The 20,780-nt window shown below is 39.2% G+C and overlaps 1 protein-coding gene across 1 annotated transcript; it reads right to left on the minus strand.

Annotated features, from left to right (window-relative positions):
• Positions 1-1,732: 1,732 nt before the first annotated feature.
• Positions 1,733-19,605, minus strand: efnb2a (ephrin-B2a). The gene is made up of 5 exons (XM_079880395.1): positions 18,734-19,605; positions 12,457-12,740; positions 6,648-6,740; positions 6,112-6,219; positions 1,733-4,946 (listed from the first exon to the last, which is right to left on the minus strand). The coding sequence occupies exons 1-5, from the start codon at positions 18,844-18,846 to the stop codon at positions 4,543-4,545; spliced, it is 1,002 nt and encodes a 333-aa protein (XP_079736521.1). The 5' UTR covers positions 18,847-19,605; the 3' UTR covers positions 1,733-4,542.
• Between the last annotated feature and the right edge of the window lie 1,175 nt (positions 19,606-20,780).

Below are 20,780 nucleotides of genomic sequence, written 5' to 3' on the forward strand. Positions count from 1 at the left end.
CAAAAATATACAGCTTAATCAGTGTGTTCCGATTCCTGAACAAATTACTCTTTTTTTAGTGAGTGCCAATGTGGTCCGATTCATATAAACACACGATTCATGATCTGATCATTTTTAGTGAATTGTAAATATACAGCTTAACCAATGAGGTTCGAATCATGAACTCTTTTGAACAGTTTATACAGTGTGTTCCGATTCCTGATCAAATGACTCTTTTGAACAGTTTCTTTTAGTGAGTGCCAATGTAGTCCGATTCATGATCTGATCCTTTTTAGTGAATTAGAAATATACAGCTTAACCAATGTGGTTCGATTCATGAACTCTTTTGAACAGTTTTATTTATTCAAAAACACACTGCGCAAGTGTAGTCCGATTCATAAACACATGAATTAAAAGTATAGGCTACAGCTTATTCGGTGTGGTCTGATTCACAAACTCTTTTGAACCGTTTTTTTTTTAGTGAACCAAAAACATAGTGTCATCCGATTCATGAACACGTGACTTTTTAGCGAATGAAAATATATAGCTTAACCAGTGTGTTTTTAATTCAAAGCCAATTGTTTTAATAAACAAAATCTAAAGTTTATAACTGAAATGTTCATGGGTTCATCATTTTATAATGTCCCACATTTACACAACTAAAATATGCCCAAATGAATCGAAATCAAGTCGATACTCAGCCGTAACCTGATATTATTTCTTGAGAAGATTATGAAGCCCTCTGAACTTGTATATTTAATATGTTCATGGTTGAGGAGAATGATCAAACGTTGCACCACAATATTGTTAACAGCTTGTGAACAAACCTCAAATGTGTCCGGGCAGGTTTTCATTCATGAATGTCAGACAAAGAGATGGTGAAAAATCGAATTGAAACCAACAACCTTTGCCTGACACAATGTGTCAAACCCCATTGAATAAACATAAAAGAGAACTGAAAATTCCATAGGAAAAACATTTTATTGAAAAACATTTTCAGTTTGTAACAGACTGGTGGAATGTGTGCCATTTCATTTCTATGACTTTTATAAGGTTGCACGTCCTGACCAGATCTTACTGCGAGAGAAGGATGGGCCATCAAGAAACGATAGCAACAGAAAGATAACAGGGAACTGAGAAGTTGGGGAAAAAACTCAAATGATAATACTGAGCTTGTTTACAAACTGGGTAGAAGAATCCAACAGAAAAAAAAAAAAAGAACTAATTAAATAAATATCTATGGTACACACGTATGGCACAAATATGCAGCAAGCAGTCAGTTTGGCAATTCTCTATCTCATTTTCATTTTTAAACCAGATCACCATAGGAACAGTGCAAAAGGGTTGAGTGGGAGGGGTCTGACGAGTGCTAGCTAAAATACATAGCAAAAAATTCCAATTCTATACAAAAACATCTTACTTAAGAGTTTATAAAAAACGATTTATTGGGTTCGTCGTCAATATTTACACAAGTTATTTACCAAAAAAATTAGTATGCTCTCTTTTAACTGAAGTGATTCATGTTTTTTTTTTTTCTTAACTTTTTTTATTTGCTAGAAATGTGAGAATAAGGCTATTGTAACAACCGGGGATCCATATACAATACAAACAATAACGTATTTACAGCCTCTTACCTACAGATGTACGGTGCAAAGACTAGAGTCTTGTGAACTCAGGGTGACCATACAAGCAAGGCATTTTACAGTGGGCCGAAGACACTTCTCCCAGCGTTTCACAAACCTTTCCGTCGACATCGGTGCAACATCTTACGCTACTAGTTATGTCCTACCACTCCTAAAATGTTACAGGAACGTTTGCAACCAGCTTGCCGGGACAGTGTCTTCGGATTCAAAGAAACTAAGGAGATTGTCATATTTAGCCCATGTGGGACAGCAACCGAACAGCAACATGTTTGTAGTTTTTGTAGTATGTTTGTCTTCTTTAGTTTAAAACAACTGCTCAGTCTTCAATATGTATGTGTGTGTGTGTGTGTGTGTGTGTGTGTAAGTGTAAGTGTTCATGTTTCACAGTTTACCTCGAACCTACAGCACAAAGTAAAAAAAAAACAAGTAATAGTAATAATAATAATAACACACCGGGGTTGTAGTGTTTTCTGATGCTGTATTGTTTCATTTAATTTTCAGTGGTTAAGAACACTTTCCATAGGTGAACGTATATCATCTTTTTTTCTCAATTGTTATAAAAATAAATAAAAATTGCATATTTGCAGATTTCGTGGCCTCTTACAGAGGCACAAAGCTCCGATCACACAAGGCTTGGCTTCTCGGTGAGATTCAAGAACCTCCATGAACAAGTGAAAACAAAATGGATGAACAGTTAATGTGCGGCTGTGGACATTTTCAAATTTCAAAGTCCACCTTTGGTGAATTACTTCAATTTCATTGTAAGAAACAAATGAAGATAACTGCGGCATTGCTCACGAAGCGGTTCGCACAAATGACAACACACACGCAAGGAGTTCTGAAATCCACTGGGAGCTGCGGGTTGTGGGATACGCTGGCCTCTGCTCGGTGACTTCCTCTCTAAAACGCACGCTAAATCCACTTGTGACCTCCATCGATTATAATGTGTCTTTTCCCCTCCAGAAACCTCCCACAATTTGAGCCTGAAAGATCCCATTTCATGCAATTTACTACATTTAGCCTGTGCTCGTTCTCATCTGGTATGCTTGCTAACCCACGTCTACTGCTTTCCTTCCAGATTAAGGGGCCTAATTTCAACCCAGAGCACATCTGAGCTTCATCAACTGAGACAGGCAGGCCGGAGAAGTTGGTTCAGTCAGGACTCTGTCAGACATGCCCTTCCTTTGGTCCGTTTCTGGCCCTTCTCTCTCATTCCTTTCGGCTATTTTAAAATCCAACATGCTGTTTTCCCTGAGGGCTCCTTCCAAAGCCGCCCCTACCCTGGCCATGAGCGCATGTGCTTTTTGTGCGGGTATGTGTGTGTGTTTGTGGTGAAAAGGCAGCTATTCGTGTATGGATCGATGGAAAAACGACACAATTGAGATGGAGAAATATCTGTTAATGAAAAGGATAACTCGAAGCTTGCATAATGTGCAGATTCGCCATAAATTATTCATTTTCTTGCCGTTTCAAGCCGACCTGTCTGTATGCTATCATAAATAAGTTCTATGTGAACTTTTTCCAACCATTTTCATCTACAGCTAAACAAATCCATAAAGAAAGGCTAATTAAATCTTTTGTTTCATTTAAAACTAAATAATTATGATGCAATTTGATGTCCCTGTGCTTTTGAGCAAAAAAGTAGAGCAGCAGTTCCACATTTTTCCACGGCCTGCACTGGCCACTGGTGAGCGAGAGTGTTTGTGATGGCAGAAATACTAGAAAAACAGGAACATTTGCAGCCACATGCCTGGGGAAGGCAGCCATTTTGTGTCAAAAATGACAGATTTTTGCCAATAAGCCTTGAGTGATTCGCTCCCTGCGATCTCTCTGTTTTAATGTGTTTGTACTGCATGTGGGTAAGGTGATGAGGCTTTCAAAGTGCTGCTAAAGTGTTCATGTGGGTCCTCCACCTTCCCAGCAGGCAACAGGACAGTCAGCAACTGTACCAAATATTGACGTTCACTCATTCCTTCCCTCTCTATCTCTCTCGTTCTTCCAGCCCAGGCAGCAGACGTTTACAAAATGAAATGTGTATGTGTCTTCCACGCTACTAAACGGCACATAAACCAGCACAAAAGGATCTCTATGACGATACCAATTAGTCTTCTACCAAATGAATCTGCAAGTGGACTTCACTGGGAATGACAGAAAGAAATGCAAGTACGATGCATGACCATACAAAAGACTTCAAGTAAACATTGTGAGTCATTTTGTAGAGGTGAGTAAATGAGGAGAGCTAACGTAAATGAAAACAGTACGAGTGAACGTGCAAAAACAGATGGTGTCCATTCAAATGTCCAACAGTACGCTCCGGAGAGCTTCCTGCTTCCTCGTTAAATCCACTTTTGTAGCTGTGACCAATGGGCTGCATTCACTTCCTGTTTTGCGACGGATCAGCCAATCGGCCAAGCTAAACAAACAGCTCGAGTTCTTATTTCTTGCTGTGTGATACTGACATGTCACTTCTCTTCTCCATCTCCATGTGTTGTGTCTTTAAGGGAGATGATGTAGTAGACAAAAGAGAAGAATCATTTTTCTGACCTCTCTTTTCACGCCCACCCCCTCAACCCCACTCTCCCAGCTCGTCTGATTCACACACGCTCCCTCGTACACACACTATATCCAAAATAGTGCATATCAATCCCCCGAAAGGGTGTCCGTTTTCCATTTTGTCATTTTCGATTTGTTTGTTTCATTCTTGCAGGTGCAAGAGCAGCGAATCAGGAGCGTCACTCCACCATCAGCAACATCTATACCGAGAGTAATAATCAGGATTATTTTAAAATAAACAAGAAACACAAAAAATAAGAGGGGGCAGGACGAGGGTGAGCTTGGGCATCGATGCTGCCTACAGGGGGTTCATCGAGGGGCATGTGAGGGGTTAGAGTTAAAACGTCCAAAAGAAGCGCGTCCGGTTTCACACTTTATAATAGATATTCGCTGGGCTCTGTGGCGGCATTTCCTGTACGATGTAAACCGGGTGCCCGTAATCGCCGCTGACTTTCTCGTAATGTGGGCAGAAGACGCTGTCAGCAGTCCGCAGTGGGATGATGATGTCGCTCGGCTCCGAGCCGTTGTTGTTGCCGCTGCCGCCACCCCTCTTGGGCGTGGCTAGCGTGCTGAGCGACAGCGTGGTGGCATGCTGAGGTGAGTGTTTGCGATGGCGTCGTCGATACTTCAGCAGGAGGAAAACCAGCATGATAATTATGATGATGACGATGACGCTGGCTGAAGCAATGCAGGCGAACAGGGCGACCTCTGAGCCGATGACTGATGACGATTTATTTCCATCTCCCTTGTCTTCTCCATGATGAGATGCATCTAAGAGGGAAAATAACAATGTAAACTTAGCAAAAAAGCAATGAGCAACTAGTATTAAGGGTCGTTCACACCAAGGACGATAACAATACATTTTTAATAATCATTCTAATTCTGAGAAAAGGGAAGTCCTATAATGATAACATCAAAGAAGAACAATTTTTTTCCAGCACATTGATAGCCAATCAGAATCCACCCGACTTTAAAAAGCTTGAGCTTTTAAAGTGGCAGGCGACATAACTGCAGCACACGCTTATAATAAACAGAATGTTATGTCGGTTGGTGTGGACGCAAATATAGTTATCTTTATAGTTATTTGAATAATTATCGTTCTTGGTGTGAATGGGACTTTAGACGAGAGGAAGTGGCACACTCATAAGCAATTAAAAAGATGCCTTGACACAAAATAAAATATCTTTTATGTATGGTGAAATAAATTAACATGTATTTATTTTTTAGATGCTTTAATCCAAAGCAACTTCCTAAGGAGCGAAAACACAAGCGATTGATCATAAAAGAGCCGACGGTATTAGCAGTGCCGTGAAAACAAATTTTGAGAAGAAACCAGAGTACAAAGCTTGAGTAGAAGCGTAAGTGCAGTATAGAAAAGAAAGATAATTTTTATTAAGAACGGCCTTTATCTAAATAGCTTAAATGAATTAGTTATGTAATTGTGGAAGTCATCCGTTTTCTGAAAGACATTTTGAACTTTCTAAAATGCATATTAAGGACAGATAACATTTCAGAAACACTCTGTGTTCATGGAAAGCAGTGGACAGAGTGACCTCGCACGGCTTTGGTCTCCAGTGAGTTTGTCTGGGGCGGCCTGAGGCTGGCTGAACAGATGAGCTGCTAACACTCAGGTACAATAATCCACTTGTAAAACAGCCTAAGACACTCCACGCAAATGACTTTGATGTCCATATGCTTCTAAGTGGAGGGAAAGAAGCTGAATTCTACAAATGAATGTGTTCCAGAACGTCCATCTTGTTCTGTCACATTAACGATTTGCTTGTCAGAAGGATTTTATGAGAACGAATCAGTGTGCATGCCGTTGTGACAGAGGGCTGGCACTTGCTCAGCAAAAAAGGGATGAAAAAGCAGAGAGAATGATGAATAAGTGAGCATCCCCTTACAGGTGTCTGAGGTGATAAAGTGTGTGACGTACCTTGCTTGTCAAGTACTTCATTCGATTTGGTGTCCTTGCCCCCTGTGTCGGGGTGTTTGGGAGGGTAACTGGTGGGGTATTCTTTGGGGGAAATGGGATCGGAGGGGTCTGCAAAACATAGATAAGAAACACATTCATCACTCTGATATATGTATGCATTTTCATGTGGAGAGCTATTACTTTCACACTGCTCAGCGTAATAAAAGTGTGCATGTGTGACTGATAGCGGCCATGAGAGTGAGTGTGTGTGTGTGCGTGTGATTAAAAAACAAGCAGCCAAGATTAATCTAGTTAACTTCAGCATGTGTCTGTATTTTTGTGAGAAGGCGAGAAATTCAGTTGCTTGTGTTGTTGGGTGTGGCCTATGGTAATTACTACGGATGTCACTGGTGAGGTTATTTATGAATTCATTAACACTGTCATTAATTACAGTGCAAGGTCTGCAGCAGGTTCGAAGGGCTTTGCTATTATTTTACACCCTCGTGCCCACAGTTATTAGACACCCACATACACACGGCAATGGAAAGAACACTCACTTTGTCCAACCTTCATGATGATTTTCATCGACTTGGTTTTACACACCCCTCCTTCCTGATTATCCAGCCCTTCCATCGTTCCATTAGATGTAGCTGAGAGATGACGGAAAAAAAACAGCTTTAGCAACATACTATCAACATGCGTTGCTAAGTTGCAAATACATTGAGATTGATCAAAGATGGTACAAGCTATCTACATGATGTAACTGCAACATTAACATAACTAATGAACATTCATGCAGCTTTATAAAACAGTCAAGTCTCTGTGCAGAACCTTCATAAATCATAAATCTAAACTTTTAGCAGCCCTAACTGTGCCATTTTTGAATTAGATGTTTAAGTACAGGGCAAAATTGTTTGTTTTGATGGTGAAAGATGAAATGGTCAGGGCCCCCGCTGAAAGTGCGGCATTGCTCTTTAACAATTCAATAGGAAATAAGAAGGATTAAAGGAATAATAAAAAGCTGATTTTGTTCACCAGCGAGGCAAAGGCCTCTAGCACCAGGAGCGGTTGTTAATAATTTAGCGAATAAGGCATGGAGAGAGAGTGCTATTAATGAATGTGAGGTTTGGAGTGTGTTTAAGACCGCGTAACGCTTCAGTCACAGCAGATGTTTGTCAAGAAACAAGTGAGTGAGAACAAAATAGATGAAATAATAATAAAACAAAAACAGTCCTCCATTTCTTAAAGCAGATGTTGGACTGGCCTTAAAAACAAAGTGATGAAAACCTGTTTTCTGCATGCAATTTAATGTACTACATGCAACAAATTTAATTTCACAATTAAAATAAGCAGAATTGAAATAAAGAGCAGTATTCTGGCCACTGGTCCCACGTGTCCCATGTGGGCTTTTAACCGAACAATGCAGCTATGGCATGTGCGTGTGTGTGTGTTGTGTGTGTGTCCGCGCCCAGCAGGCTTGCGGTCTATTGGGTCAGTAACACAGAGCTAACGAGCTGCCAAGGGCTTAATGTCTGGTCAGCGTCCAGAACAATGTGGCCTGCATTCAGAGAAAAAGAGAGAGGGTGAGACAGGGGAGGGCGGTGATGTTGGAGTCTATGAGGCGCCTGTCCCCCCATCATCACTTTTTCCCCCCAATGCTGCCACTTTGATGAAGCGTATGGAGTGCAAGTGAGTTTATATGTGCGCCATGTGACAGATCTTTCTGTTCTCTGATTCTACTTCTTCTTTGTCTGTTTGTAAGGACTGCAGCATGACACCATCTCTCTCTGTTAGTTCTTTGACCTATGGCTTTTTAGTGTTGAGAAGAACACAAGCTCATTACATGTAAAGCTCCTTAAAAGCTTGCGTTCCTCTCAGTGTGTTCATTTCATAAATCTGGCAAAAGAGCCTACACCTACACACACACACACACACACACACACACACACACACGCACGCAAACACACACGCAAACACATCACTAAACAATAATCACATGATCTCACATTCCAGGTCAACAGTATATTCACCGTCACATGTCATTTAGTTTTAGTTTCAGTGACTGTTTGAAAAGTTTGAAAACTGTCTTCATAGGTGAGTTTTAACCAAAAGAGGCCACTCACACAGGCGCATATTGTCCTATGAAGCTCTCATAAAAAAACATGTCTAATTTCAGTTTAACTTAAACTAGGAAAACAGGTTTAATAAATAGCTTAATAATTTAATTGAAAAAAAAAAGACTGAAAAAATTAGAGCAGTCTAAAAACAATAGAGGTCAATGAAAAGTGTTCGATGACAAAAAACTACTTTTGAGGGCATCCTCAGTTGAAAAAAAAAAAAGATTCATAAATAAAATCTGTTAATAAATTCACTGTATTCTAAAGCTGAAATGGTTTTATTTTAGCAGTAGTATTTGGGTTTGGGTTCGTCTGCAATATATAGTCTTATATAAAAACAACATTAAAACTTAGTTTAGGGTCCAATTCTCACTATGAGCTAGTTGCTTATTATCATGCATATTACTAGGATATTGGCTGTTTATTGGCTGTTAAGCACATATTAATGCCTTATTCTGCATGACCATATTCTACATCCCTTAATCCTACCCAATACCTAAACGTAACAACTACCTTACTAACTAATAATAAGCAGGAATTAGTAGTTTATTGAGGCAAAAGCCGTAGTTAATAGTTAGTTCATAGTGCGACTTGGACCCTAAACTAAAGTGTGACCAAAACGACTTAGTGGAGACTAGGTTATGTCTCCAACTAGATAAATGTGTCTGTGTGCTGAAGGTAGACACAAAAAAAACCCGATACTGACACTCAAACCTGCTTGGTGAAACCCTATCAAGCTCAAACAGGCTGTGAGGTATGTAAAGTCCTGGCATGACAAAAGGGCAACCAGTGGGACAGGACCAGAAACAGACACTGTGCAATAGGCATTAAATGCGTATTTGCGTAGTATCAAACATATAATTATTTTAATTTATTTTTTATTTTTATTTTGTGTAATGCTTTAGCAATACAGCTACTCAAATCTGATTGTGATTTGTGATGAGCTGAAGCTGTTGTAGCGACGTTTGACCTGATCAACATGGCGTCAGGGTCACAGAATGGTGAACAGCACTCAGGCCAGTAATGAGAGCTGACACACAACAATACACACGCACAAACATTGCACATCTACGCTAATAAGATGTGGCATGGCACCTCGAAAAGCCCTCACTGCCTTTGAAAAAAGCCAAACAACATATCTCCCGCTTTGTGTTTCACTCTCTCAAAGTCAATAATGCTTTATTGGTATGATTGTTAACGTTTATAATATTTCCAAAGTGTATAAAGTACAGAAATGACAACAATGAAGTACATAAGAATAAAACATGAAACAAAAAGGGGAAAATGTAGGTTAAAAATAGAATACAATGGAAAATAATTTGAACACAATATATTATTTAATATTATAAATCACTTAACACCCATCAGTAATAAATGCTCATCATCGGTGGTGTCTCCCTCAGGCAATGTTACATAACTAGCTGCTAAGGGGCATCGTTCAGTATGGGGAAGTCTGAAAACAAATTCAGAGAAGGTGGAATTCTTTCTCTCTGTTTCTGGCCTTTAGCCTGCAACTCAAATACCTGCCGTGCCGAGTGTTTCTGTCAATCGCAGGACACATTAAACTTTCTTACTGTTCTATTAGATTGGCACAATAGATGGATTTCAAGAATAACCACTCACAGACTCTGTCCTATAATTGAAACGGATGAAACAGTAATTAAAACTGCAGACGAAACCTCCATCGCAAATTGCAATCAGATTTTTTTGGTTACTAATGAACTATTATTCTATTATTTATGGACAAAATTAGTGAGTGCACCTTTATGATTTATATAGATGTAGTTTGTCAATCTCTGCATTCAGTTATCACATCTTTCTGCAGATCTTTTTTTTTTTTATGAAACATTCCTGCTCTCTCTCTCTCTCTCTCACCATATTTAGATCATGTATCTCTCTTCTTGCTCCCAGCTCGAGGGCAATCTGTCAGACCAGATCACATCAAGCTCATGTTCACACACTCACACACAATCATATCAGAGTCATCAGCATCAGGCTGCATATGAACAATAGAAGAGCCATTTTAAAGTTTGGTCAGCACACACAAACACACACCAGGGCTCAACAATAAAGCAATACACAAATGTACGATGACCTGGGGTCAGTGTGGGTGAGTTTTATGCCAGCTGACCGACTGCACGTTTTTATCATGTACATATTTTGAACCAGCAAAAGTGTGTTTATATACACATCAGTCAAGATGTAGAAGAATGTTTGGTTACACTTTACAATAGGGTCCCATTTATAAACATTAGTTAATTTATTAACTAACATAAACTAACAATGAGCAACACATTTGTTACGGTATTTATTCATCTTTGTTAATGTTAGTTAGGTTACACTTTATTTTACGGTGTCTTTGTTACACTGTAATTATACATTTAAGTACTGAGTTATATTAAGTAGCCTAACTACGGTACATATACTATAGTGTTAGGATTAAGGTTTGGTTTAGGGTTAGTTGCATGTGATTATGCATAATTTACAGTTATTACTACAGTAACTACATGTAACAATGACACTGTAAAATAAAGTGTTGCAGTTAGTTAAATACAGTATTTAGAAAAATACAGTCATTCATTGTTAGTTCATGTTAGTTCACAGTGCATTAACTAATGTTAACAAATACAAATTTGATTTTAATAATGTATTAGTAAATGTTGAAATTAACTTTAACTAAGATCAATAAATGCTGTAGAAGTACTAATGTTAACTAATGAAACCTTATTTTAAAGTGTACAGATTTTTTTTTTAAAGTCTCTTAATCTCACCAAGACTGCATTTATTTGATTAAAAAATGCAGTAAAAATAGTTACAATGTAGAACATGATTATAATTTAAATTAACATAACCATTCTATTTTAATGTATTTTAAAATGTAGGCTAATTTATTCCTGTGATGGCAAAGCTGAATTGTCAGCATCATTACTCCAGTCTTCAGTGTCACATGATCCTTCAGAAATCATCTATAATATGCTGATTTGGCGCTCAAGAAACATTTCTTATTATTATCAATGTTGAAAACAATTTTTGTTTTTGAAACCATGATACATTTCAGGACTTGATGAATAGAAAGTTAAAAAGAACAGCATGTTTTTATTTAAAAAAAAAATTTATATTAATGATTAATATTAATATTTTAATACAAATGTACACACACACACACACAGAGAGAGAGAGAGAGAGACAGATGTTTGGCTTGCTGAACACATTTATAAGGGGCTGAAATCATCTGATTGGTTTCTGAGCAGATCCAATTGATAAAGACAGAGTGATTAAACTGAGCTATTAGGATTAAACTTTTTAATTAATGACTTATCGAATAAACCCCCCAACCACACACAGCAGCCATACGTCTCTGCGCTTTACAACACACACACACACACACACACACACACACACACACACACACACACACACACACACACACACACACACACACACACACACACACACACACACACACACACACACACACACCAGCTGTACACCAGGGCAATTATCATCTACAATGCAGCAAAATTAACTCAATTCTCTTTCTCCACCTCCTTTTTCTCCTTTTCACTTTTCTCTCCACAAATTAGAGTCGCTTAAGAGAAACTGAGAGAAAACAAAATAAAGGAGGAGCAAATTTTCCCAGAACTGCAAAATTGGATTTTCTCCTTATGCTGGAAGTGAACTCTCATTGTGAGCGAGAGTGAGAGAGTGAGAGAGAGAGCGGCTCAGGTCTGGGCAATGTGTTTGACGCTGTGTATCAAAGCAGTCTCTGTTTGTGTGTGTGTGTGCCTTATTCCATTTGCTAGATCCCTGTGCTCCTCTTCCACCTCACCCGCTGTTTATACAGCTTGCTTTGAGCCTGAAGTTTGTGTGTTGTGGCCAGGTGAGCAGTTATTGTTCTCGCAAATGTGAAAATTCAACCCACATGCAAAACGATACAAGGCACATAGGAGAAGTCATTTGTATTTGTGGATGTACGCATTCATGGTAAAATGCCACTCACAAACAGAAACTTGGCATCTCTGTAGCTCTGGAACTAACAACCATGTAAACAAATACTAACAAATGTGATATAAACGTGTCATTATTTGCACCACGACTCACTAAAACATAACTAATGTAGTTCACGTCGCAATGTCAACATTTCCCGATACTAAAAAAACACATAAACAAATCCAAGCAACTGTAACTGGCCAGAATAGTGCGGCAACGGTGGTGTACAGAATACAGATATAACCGCCATCATACTCACAGATAATGTAGTAGTCCTTCCCCCTGAAGAACTCCAGGCCCCAGAGGTTTGGACTGAACTCCTGGAATTTGAGGGTGAATTTAACGTCCTGGTCCGGTTTGACGCAGTTGAGAAGAGGCGTGTCTGCCTTTGTGACCTGACAGGACTTTAGCTGTTCCAGAGGAACCATATAGAGTTTATAATACTCCACTCCTTCCATTGAACCACCCTCCACGCGTGGACAAACTATGTCCATCTTATCCCCGATCTGCGGATACAGCACCAGACCCTGTCCTGGCACGAACCTTTGAGAAAAAGAGAGACAGAGAGAGAGAGAGAGAGAGAGAGAGAGAGAGAGAGAGAGAGAGTGAGACACACCACAGATGATAAATCATATTCGCACTGTTCTCGGGATCAAAAATACGCTGGATCATGAAGCATGGTGTTGATCAATAATTAAAAGAAGGGTGATCAATAATTTAGCAGAGACTATAAAGGATAAAACAGGTTCTGAAAAACTTGCTGGATCATAAAAACGTAGGAGACTGAGACGATCTTAAACTGCATGCTTGAGTGTTTTTAAGTTCCTTTATGAGAAATCGGAAAAGAAAATGGAGCAGCTAGAAAGAGACAAAGGTGTTGACTCATGGCTCACACTTAAGAATAAAGGTAAATAGTCTCTCTGATGCCAAGTGCTCAAACAGCAGCGCTGTGAAAAGAAAATGATGTCATGAGAAATAAGGAGGAAAAAGTGCAGCAGCTCGCATCAGGCGACGCTCCCAGCCATCCACCTCAAGGGACTAAAGCAGGAGTAGATGGGAAAACTGTGTGCGTGTGTTTGACGTGCAACGGGGTAGCTGTCAGGACTATCTGTACGACAGATCTAGCCACGCAAATCCTCAGGAGCCGAACACTGGATTGCTATCTCGCTCATGTCTTATCTCTACGCTAGCTTATTTAAAAAGCCAAGAACAGTTTGCTTGCATATGTTCGTGGTGTGTTTGAATATTTGCCTTGGGATCGTTCAAAAGAATAGGGCGAGACTCATAAATTCCCCAAGTAAAACATGTTCACACCTCAAAAGTTTACACACACACACACACACACACACCTATAAAACCACAAATCTGCACTGTTTTCCCAAAAGGAAATTGCTTGAAACATTTTCGACAGTATCTTTTTCCACTCTTTTCACAGTGAATGCCATACGAGAACCATTTTGGGTTCAGTGAAGAATTTTTTTCTTTAGTATGAAGAACATTTTAATAATCTGAAGAACCTTTGAAGAAACAGTCCATGGATGTTAATGGTTCTTTCATAGATGCCAATAAAGAACATTTAACGAGTGACACATTCATATATGCCACATGCTAATTCTATTAACTTCTATTTTATTGCATTTAATGGGCAAACAAGGACAACTGAGCTGTGAATAGGGAGAGATATAGGCCAAATGCAGCATGCTAGATGCGATAGACATCTTGCAGCCCACAGTCATTATCCTAAACCACAGGGTATACAAGGTCACCCCGCAGCCCATACACACACATTTTGTTATTAAAAGGGTGTTTTACTTGTCTGTATTTTACAGGGGCTGCTGCTAAAACATTCTAGTTTTAGTTTTGAGGGAACAGGTTGTAAAAGTGGGGGGTAGTTGAACAAATAAAGCCAGAGGTCACACTCATGTTTGTAAATGGCTTTAATCCTTGTCTAAAAGACACGCTTTAACCCCCCAACTTTAGCCTTGGTGATTCTCCCAGTGGTCATAAATATTCTGGGACATGTGAATGTGAAAAAGAAAAGGATGACAGAATAAGGGTTTGCACACGTTTAACACAGACCGCTCATTCTGTTAACAAGACTGCAGCTGCACACAGAGAAGCCATTAAGTCGGAAAAGGCGTGCGTGTGTGTAAGAGCGAACGGTCAAGACATGTGCAGCACATCTAAGAAGACATGGTCGTGCCACTCGAGGATGTTTCTATGTAATTTAATTTGTGATCCACATTTTTTCCCTCATATATCTCTGTTTTTTGCATCTGTTTTATCTTTTCTCTTTTTTTTCTTCCCACTGACTCATTTACTCAAACTCTGATAGAAATATTCATTTTTGGCAGCATTTCTAAAAGCACTACAAAATGAATCCATTTAAATAAAGTTGGCTATAGACATTAAAGGAAAAGAAAATAACTTACTAACAGCGGCTAATGAGTATAATACTTTCAGGACTTTCTCTGGCAACTTACACACAATATAAAACTGAAGCTGAGAAACAGGTGGGCTGGATGGACGGCTGAAAGGCGTTAAAGAGTAAAGGATAAGACATCTGGTTTTTTATTTCCTTTTTTTGAAGGACTTCTTAGGGGTCAAAAAATACAGATTAATTTGCTAAAACCAACACATATTTTCCTGATAAACATGTTCAATACTTTTTTTAACCAATGTTTTCATAAATCTCACTTTCTTTAAATACTGCTTTTACATATGAATCTTTGTCCATCATCTTTTCTCTCTCTTTCTTTTCCCATGTTAATCTCTAGCTGTGTGGGCCGAGCCGTGACACAGTGACAGCAGTAGCCTAATCCTGCCCCAATAGGAACACAGCGCTTTAACCCAAAGATCTGAAACAACACAGGGCGACGGACGCATATGGGCGGAGGGAACATAAGCTGTTTGACTTTCAATCATCAGACCAATATGGAGGTTCATTGGGCATAGAAAGACGTTGATGGAAAGCGGGGGACAAAAGAAATCGACAGACATCTCGCGGTTTAATCGCTCCATCATGCTTTGCAACAGAGAACTGCGTCGGGTGAGAAGGCAAAGCAACCAGACAGGCGCCTTATTCCTTTGTCACCCTATCCCTTCATTCTTTCCTGGTTTTCTCATCCATTCAATCCGTAATCCCGAAAGACCCAGTCCGCTCTCCTCTCACATTTCAGAGCAACATGAATGCCATTTTAATAATCAACTTTTATTCTCTTTGTTGCGTTACTAGACGTCGCACTTTTCCCTCATTCCCTTTCCTTTCTCTCTCTCCCAGCAGTGAAACAATCCTACCTATCCGCTAATATGATGACGACACATTTGGAAAATGATTAACTCAGCATCTAAAGCATAACAGCCTTTCGCCAGCAGTCTATCATTAAGTTCTTGCACCCCTAAACGCAGAAGGGGGGAGGGGTAGTTATTATTCATTGCCCACTCGCCCCTCGTTCATTCATGCTGTATCTGCATGTGTATGAAGCCATGGATGTGCCCCCGTCAGAACCCTGCTAAGCGATGTAATCTCCTAATGAAGAGAAGGGGGAACCTCCTTTGACTGAAAACGTGTAGAGCAGACTGCTTTTGTTTCTCCACCTCCGACAAAATGGATTACCAGAAGGAACAAGAAAGAGAGGGAGAGAGAGGGAGGTGGGGGGGTCTTTACATGCCTGATACATCCAAGGTAAAGTAGTGGAGGGGTAAACAGCAGTGCACACTAGATTGACACACATTTTTGCAAAGGGAGGAAAGAAAAAACAGCTCAGTGATTCAGTATTGTGGGAGTTGGTGACGGTTGTCTTATGTACAGAAGGCCATAGGGAGTAGAGTTCGGATTTTAAGCACACTCCTCCCATTATGCATCATTGATACTTTAGATGAAGGCATGTCCCATAGCATTGTTCGGTACTCACAAACTTAGTACCTATGGGATTTCACTCTAATCATCAGCATTTATTGAGCATTCGTGTATCTAAAATGAAATCGGAGTCGATAGAAGACGGGAGTCAGGTTCTTAGTTCATCTATTATTAAAAATGAATTCATATCATGAAATACTTTATTGCCAAAAGAAAGAAAGAAAGCAGAAAGAAATAAAGAAGGAAGGAAAGAAAGAAAGAACGAAAGAAAGAAAGTGTAACAAGATTCCTGCCATGCCCGACCGTTTTGCTGTTTATCTTGTCTGGTGGTAAAAATACAGCCGCCAACGCTAACAATGCTATTAGTGCCATCACCCTTTAGTCCTGCGGTACAAAGAACTATACATTGAACTATCCCAACAGAACGGCAGGAATGTGTGCAGTGAGCAATTCCATGGAACGCCAGCTTGCCTGGGAGAATGAGGCCTGCATATTTACAGTGAAATACAATAGAGAGACATGCCGTTAGTAGTCAATTCATGGTCACTCGGGGTCTACATCAAAGAAGATGTCACAATAGATAACAACATGATGGTGACACTTCACATTCAGTGTCAAGTTAATATACAGATTTAATGAATTGAAGTAATTTTGTAATTAAAATTACAAACTATTCCATAATATAATTACATACTAAGAACGATTACTTGGTATTTCGATATGTAATCACCCATAAACGTTTGAACACAAATGTGTAATGTAATGAACAAGCTTACTTCAGGAATCTAAAATACGCACACACTTTTTACCACAGAATTGCCATGACCGTTCTTAATTAATGTTTTTTTTATATATATTGTACTAATCTTTGAATTAATTACATTTTACTCTACAAGAGGACATAGTGCAATAATTAGTGAAATATACATATTTTAAAACACTGCAAGTTATAAAAATGTATATTCACTATTGAGATGTTTACGACATTTCCATCACTTATCCACATCAATTAAAAATATGGTTGAAACATTAGTAATTTTAACTGTTAAAGTTCCCTAAAGAGTATTTTACAAAAAAAAGAAAAGTCTAAAAGAAGGTCTTATAGAAGTAAAGTAAAAGTAAGCAGAGTGGGCCAATCATTCAGCAAAATTGAATCTCTCAATGCAACACGTCATCTTCTTCATCCCCTCACGGCAGAGTTTCCTACAAATACAGCAACAAACAGTCGCCTATTCCTTCATCATGCATCCATACCAGCGTGTTTTCTCTCTCAAGAGCATTTAAGACAAAACAATAATTGGAACTGGCTGTTTGTATGTATTATAGATAGATAGATAGATAGATAGGATAGATAGATAGGATCTGTAAGAAGATCCTCTCAAAAATGCAATCGCTGCTCATCATGTGCAGAGAAAAGCCTTTTAGATCAATTACACTCTTATTAATTAACGTACTTAAGCACACTTGCGACACCGCCAGAGGACTAAAGACAGCCGCTCTATTACGGTTTGTAATAAAGACCGTGATTATCAACACAGGGCACCTGTTATGCGGTTTATCCTTCCTGCCCCTTGCCCCATACATGCAGGGGTAAAAGAGAGGAGTCTTTTTCTATTTAAAAAAACGGGCCGAGAGCGAAAGCTGAATTATTAAAAGAGCGTGGAGTTTCTCCAAGAAGCGCTCGAGACTCCCGCGCGGCGCTCGAGACCCCTTCGGATTTCAGCGTGACTTGATGTTTCGATGTTTTAATGCATGATTCAGCGCCGATGTGCTGTGCGCGTGCTCGTCTTCACATTTCCACGACTGACTTAAAAAAAAACATGCATCTTTTGAATGCGACTACTTTTACATTTCAGAAAAAAATAGGTAATTCAGAGATGAGTCAGAGCTTTTTAGAAAATTGTACACGCAATTACTTTGATAGGCTTATTCATCACGCCTAAAAACTAGAATAAACCAAAGGTGGCATATTAAAGTAGCCTAAACCAGGACTAGGAAAAACCATGAAAACAACGAAAAAGGAACATTTGCACACACACACAAAAAAAAAAACCCTGCTTGGATTTTCTATAGGATTACGATGGTGAGAATTACACAAACATTTTCTGAGGTAAGTTAACGTTAAAGGACTTTGGGCCTACGTCGTTCAATAAAAAATATGCCTCAGTTGGAAATGTAACCAACATTTGTACAATGACCGTTTCATATTTGTCTTTATAAACATGAAATGCCACTCCTACGATTTCCTTTAATTGTTTTTGTCGAAATCATTTCGTGTCATGAAATAATTCACATCACTGTGGGTAAAAATCCTCTATGAGTGATGACCTGAGGTCCTGTGGGGCCATTCAAATATGTACATTTTTCTTCCTTTCTCCCTCAAATTTACAAGTTAGCACCAGGAACTATTAATTACTGTGAAACAAGACTTTTTTTTCTTATATTAATGTACTAAACCCCTGTGAGTGGAAACAACAACGCGTCACTCCCCTCTGCTCGATGATCCACATCACCTGGCTGCTATTAATTTTCATTTTACAGTAATGGATGAACGCGTTAACGCCGTACGGTGGCATTTATCCTCCTTTAAGTGTATTTTTTTCTTCAGAGTGTTGCTCTAAGGCAGTGTGAGAGGGTTATATGTGACTGACGGAGCTCTACCGCCTCGCGCACTTACTTGGTATTCGTGGTGTTCCAGTATATGGAGTCCAGGATGAGCGCGCGGGACAGGTTCACCTTGCACGCGATGAATAAAACTCCAAAGTAATATCTCCACAGAGAGTCGCCCATGGTCCGTTACGACCGTTACGGTCAAATTCCGTTTCCGCGGGAATCTCTAATTCGAAAAAAGAAAGAAAGCGTCTTGTGGGATGCTGCTCGTGACAATCCAAACTCAATTTCCCCGCTCCAGGAGAAAAGTTAAAAAAGAAAAATGCAGAATTTGAGCCCGGTTAGAAGTGAACCATCCCGTTGGGAAGAGCTACTCCTCTATTAGTCCTGCTCGAGATGAGATAGAGCAGCACCGTGGACAGTGGACAGTTTCTCATTCGGTGAAAAAATACGACTGAGTGGAGCACTCTCCGATCAAACGGCCGTGGGGAGCACGTACATTCCTCACAGGAAGGCGACCCGTGTCGTCGCCGCCGTAGTGCTGGGTGTCCGTGGAGACATGGAAGTTAATCCCCCCGGAGTGTGGATAACAAGCCAAGCAGGTAACGTTACCAATTCCAAATACGAGGTATTCCGTTCAGGCAAACGAGGGGAAAAACCACCGGAGTTCCCAAAATGATTAAGGCAAGAATGAAATAATTGTAGCCTGTTTGATGAAGCAAACAAATAAAATAAAAAATAAGAATGACTAATGGTTTAAAATAAAAATAAAATAAAATGAAAGGATGAAGTCAAATGAAAGTTCTCATGGGTCGCCGTGGAACCCGCACAGTAGCAGAGAACAGCTGCGGCTCGAACCCTGCAGGTCCGGATTGAAATGCTGTGCGCGTGAATTGCGGGACTGCTCCGTTCTCTGCGCGATTCTGTACTGCAAGTAACAGCTAGCGTCTACAACACGGAATATTTGTCAGAGCGAGTTTTTCGCGGACTCCTCCCACCTAGTCTCCCATTGGTCGAGGAAAGAAGCCTGTCAATCAAGCGGTTGCCCGGCGACTGGTCGAGCAATGAGAGAATATATCGGACTTCAGGTCGCCAGCCCAGATTTGAAGGGATTAATGACATTTCTGCATTTCAAAGAGAACTCGTGATAGAATGTATATAATCGCAACTATTACAATAACGACATCAAAAAAAAAAAAAAAAAAAAAAAAAAAAACAGCAAGCCGTAACTAATAACTATTAGGTAGTCTACTAATAACTTCATAATATACTACCTTCATGCTGACTAATAATTGGTACTTGGAGTAATGCTTAAACACTATTATTTCTCGTTATTATACTTTATAATGTAATTATGTTTCTATTAAATATTGTATTTTATTATATCTGTTCCACGGCAACCCCACTCCCTCATGGCCAATAGTTTTAAAATGAAGGCATTTATTTAGGTTGAGGTCGAGAGAAAGCTGCCTGCTGAATGCGAGAGGGATTGATTCAGCAGTCAACAGCGCCCACTAGCGGTCATGAAGAACCAACTCAGCGTTCAAGTAAGTACATTTGACTATTCTTCTTACATTTGTTTATGTATCCATTAAATTACAGGTTAAGTACGACAATTTCACACTATATTTGTATTTTAAACTGGCAAAATATCAAATCATTCAATTTAGTTTAGAGTAGCCCATATGATGATATACACAGACTACATTACTCTTAAATAGTAAAATTATCTGTATAGTTAATTTGTCAGATGCAGTTGTCAAATGCCTTACTGTGTTTTCGCAAACGGAACAATTTAAAGAAAATAATTGAAATAAAAATAATAAACTATTATAAGTATAAACAGTAGTAATAAAGTAATAAACCTGTTTTCAAACTGTATTATAAACTAGCTATATATTATTTTATATTAATTATTATATTATATTATATTATATTATTCAGACTGTTTTAACTACTAAGTTAATAAACCGGCCATGTCTGGTATTTAGGAAGCACGCCTAAAGATAAATTAGGACGCAAGTGTAAAGAAAGCCGGTGTGAAAAGCATTCACACTTTCCAAAGTCTGTAATTGAATCAGCATTTACTGTTATCGGTGTGTATTTCTTCCCTG

The sequence above is a fragment of the Squalius cephalus genome (assembly GCF_949319135.1).
Source record: "Squalius cephalus genome assembly, chromosome: 9".
NCBI lineage: Eukaryota > Metazoa > Chordata > Actinopteri > Cypriniformes > Leuciscidae > Squalius > Squalius cephalus.

What these genes read in the sequence shown, in the direction of transcription:
- efnb2a (XM_079880395.1), bottom strand. Translation starts at nt 18,846, where the DNA reads ATGGGCGACTCTCTGTGGAGATATTACTTTGGAGTTTTATTCATCGCG. An exon ending in TGGAACACCACGAATACCAA is followed by an intron (nt 12,741 to 18,733) that starts GTAAGTGCGCGA and finishes TTTTTCTCAAAG; the next exon opens with GTTCGTGCCAGGACAGGGTC. An exon ending in GAAGGACTACTACATTATCT is followed by an intron (nt 6,741 to 12,456) that starts GTGAGTATGATG and finishes GTCATCTCTCAG; the next exon opens with CTACATCTAATGGAACGATG.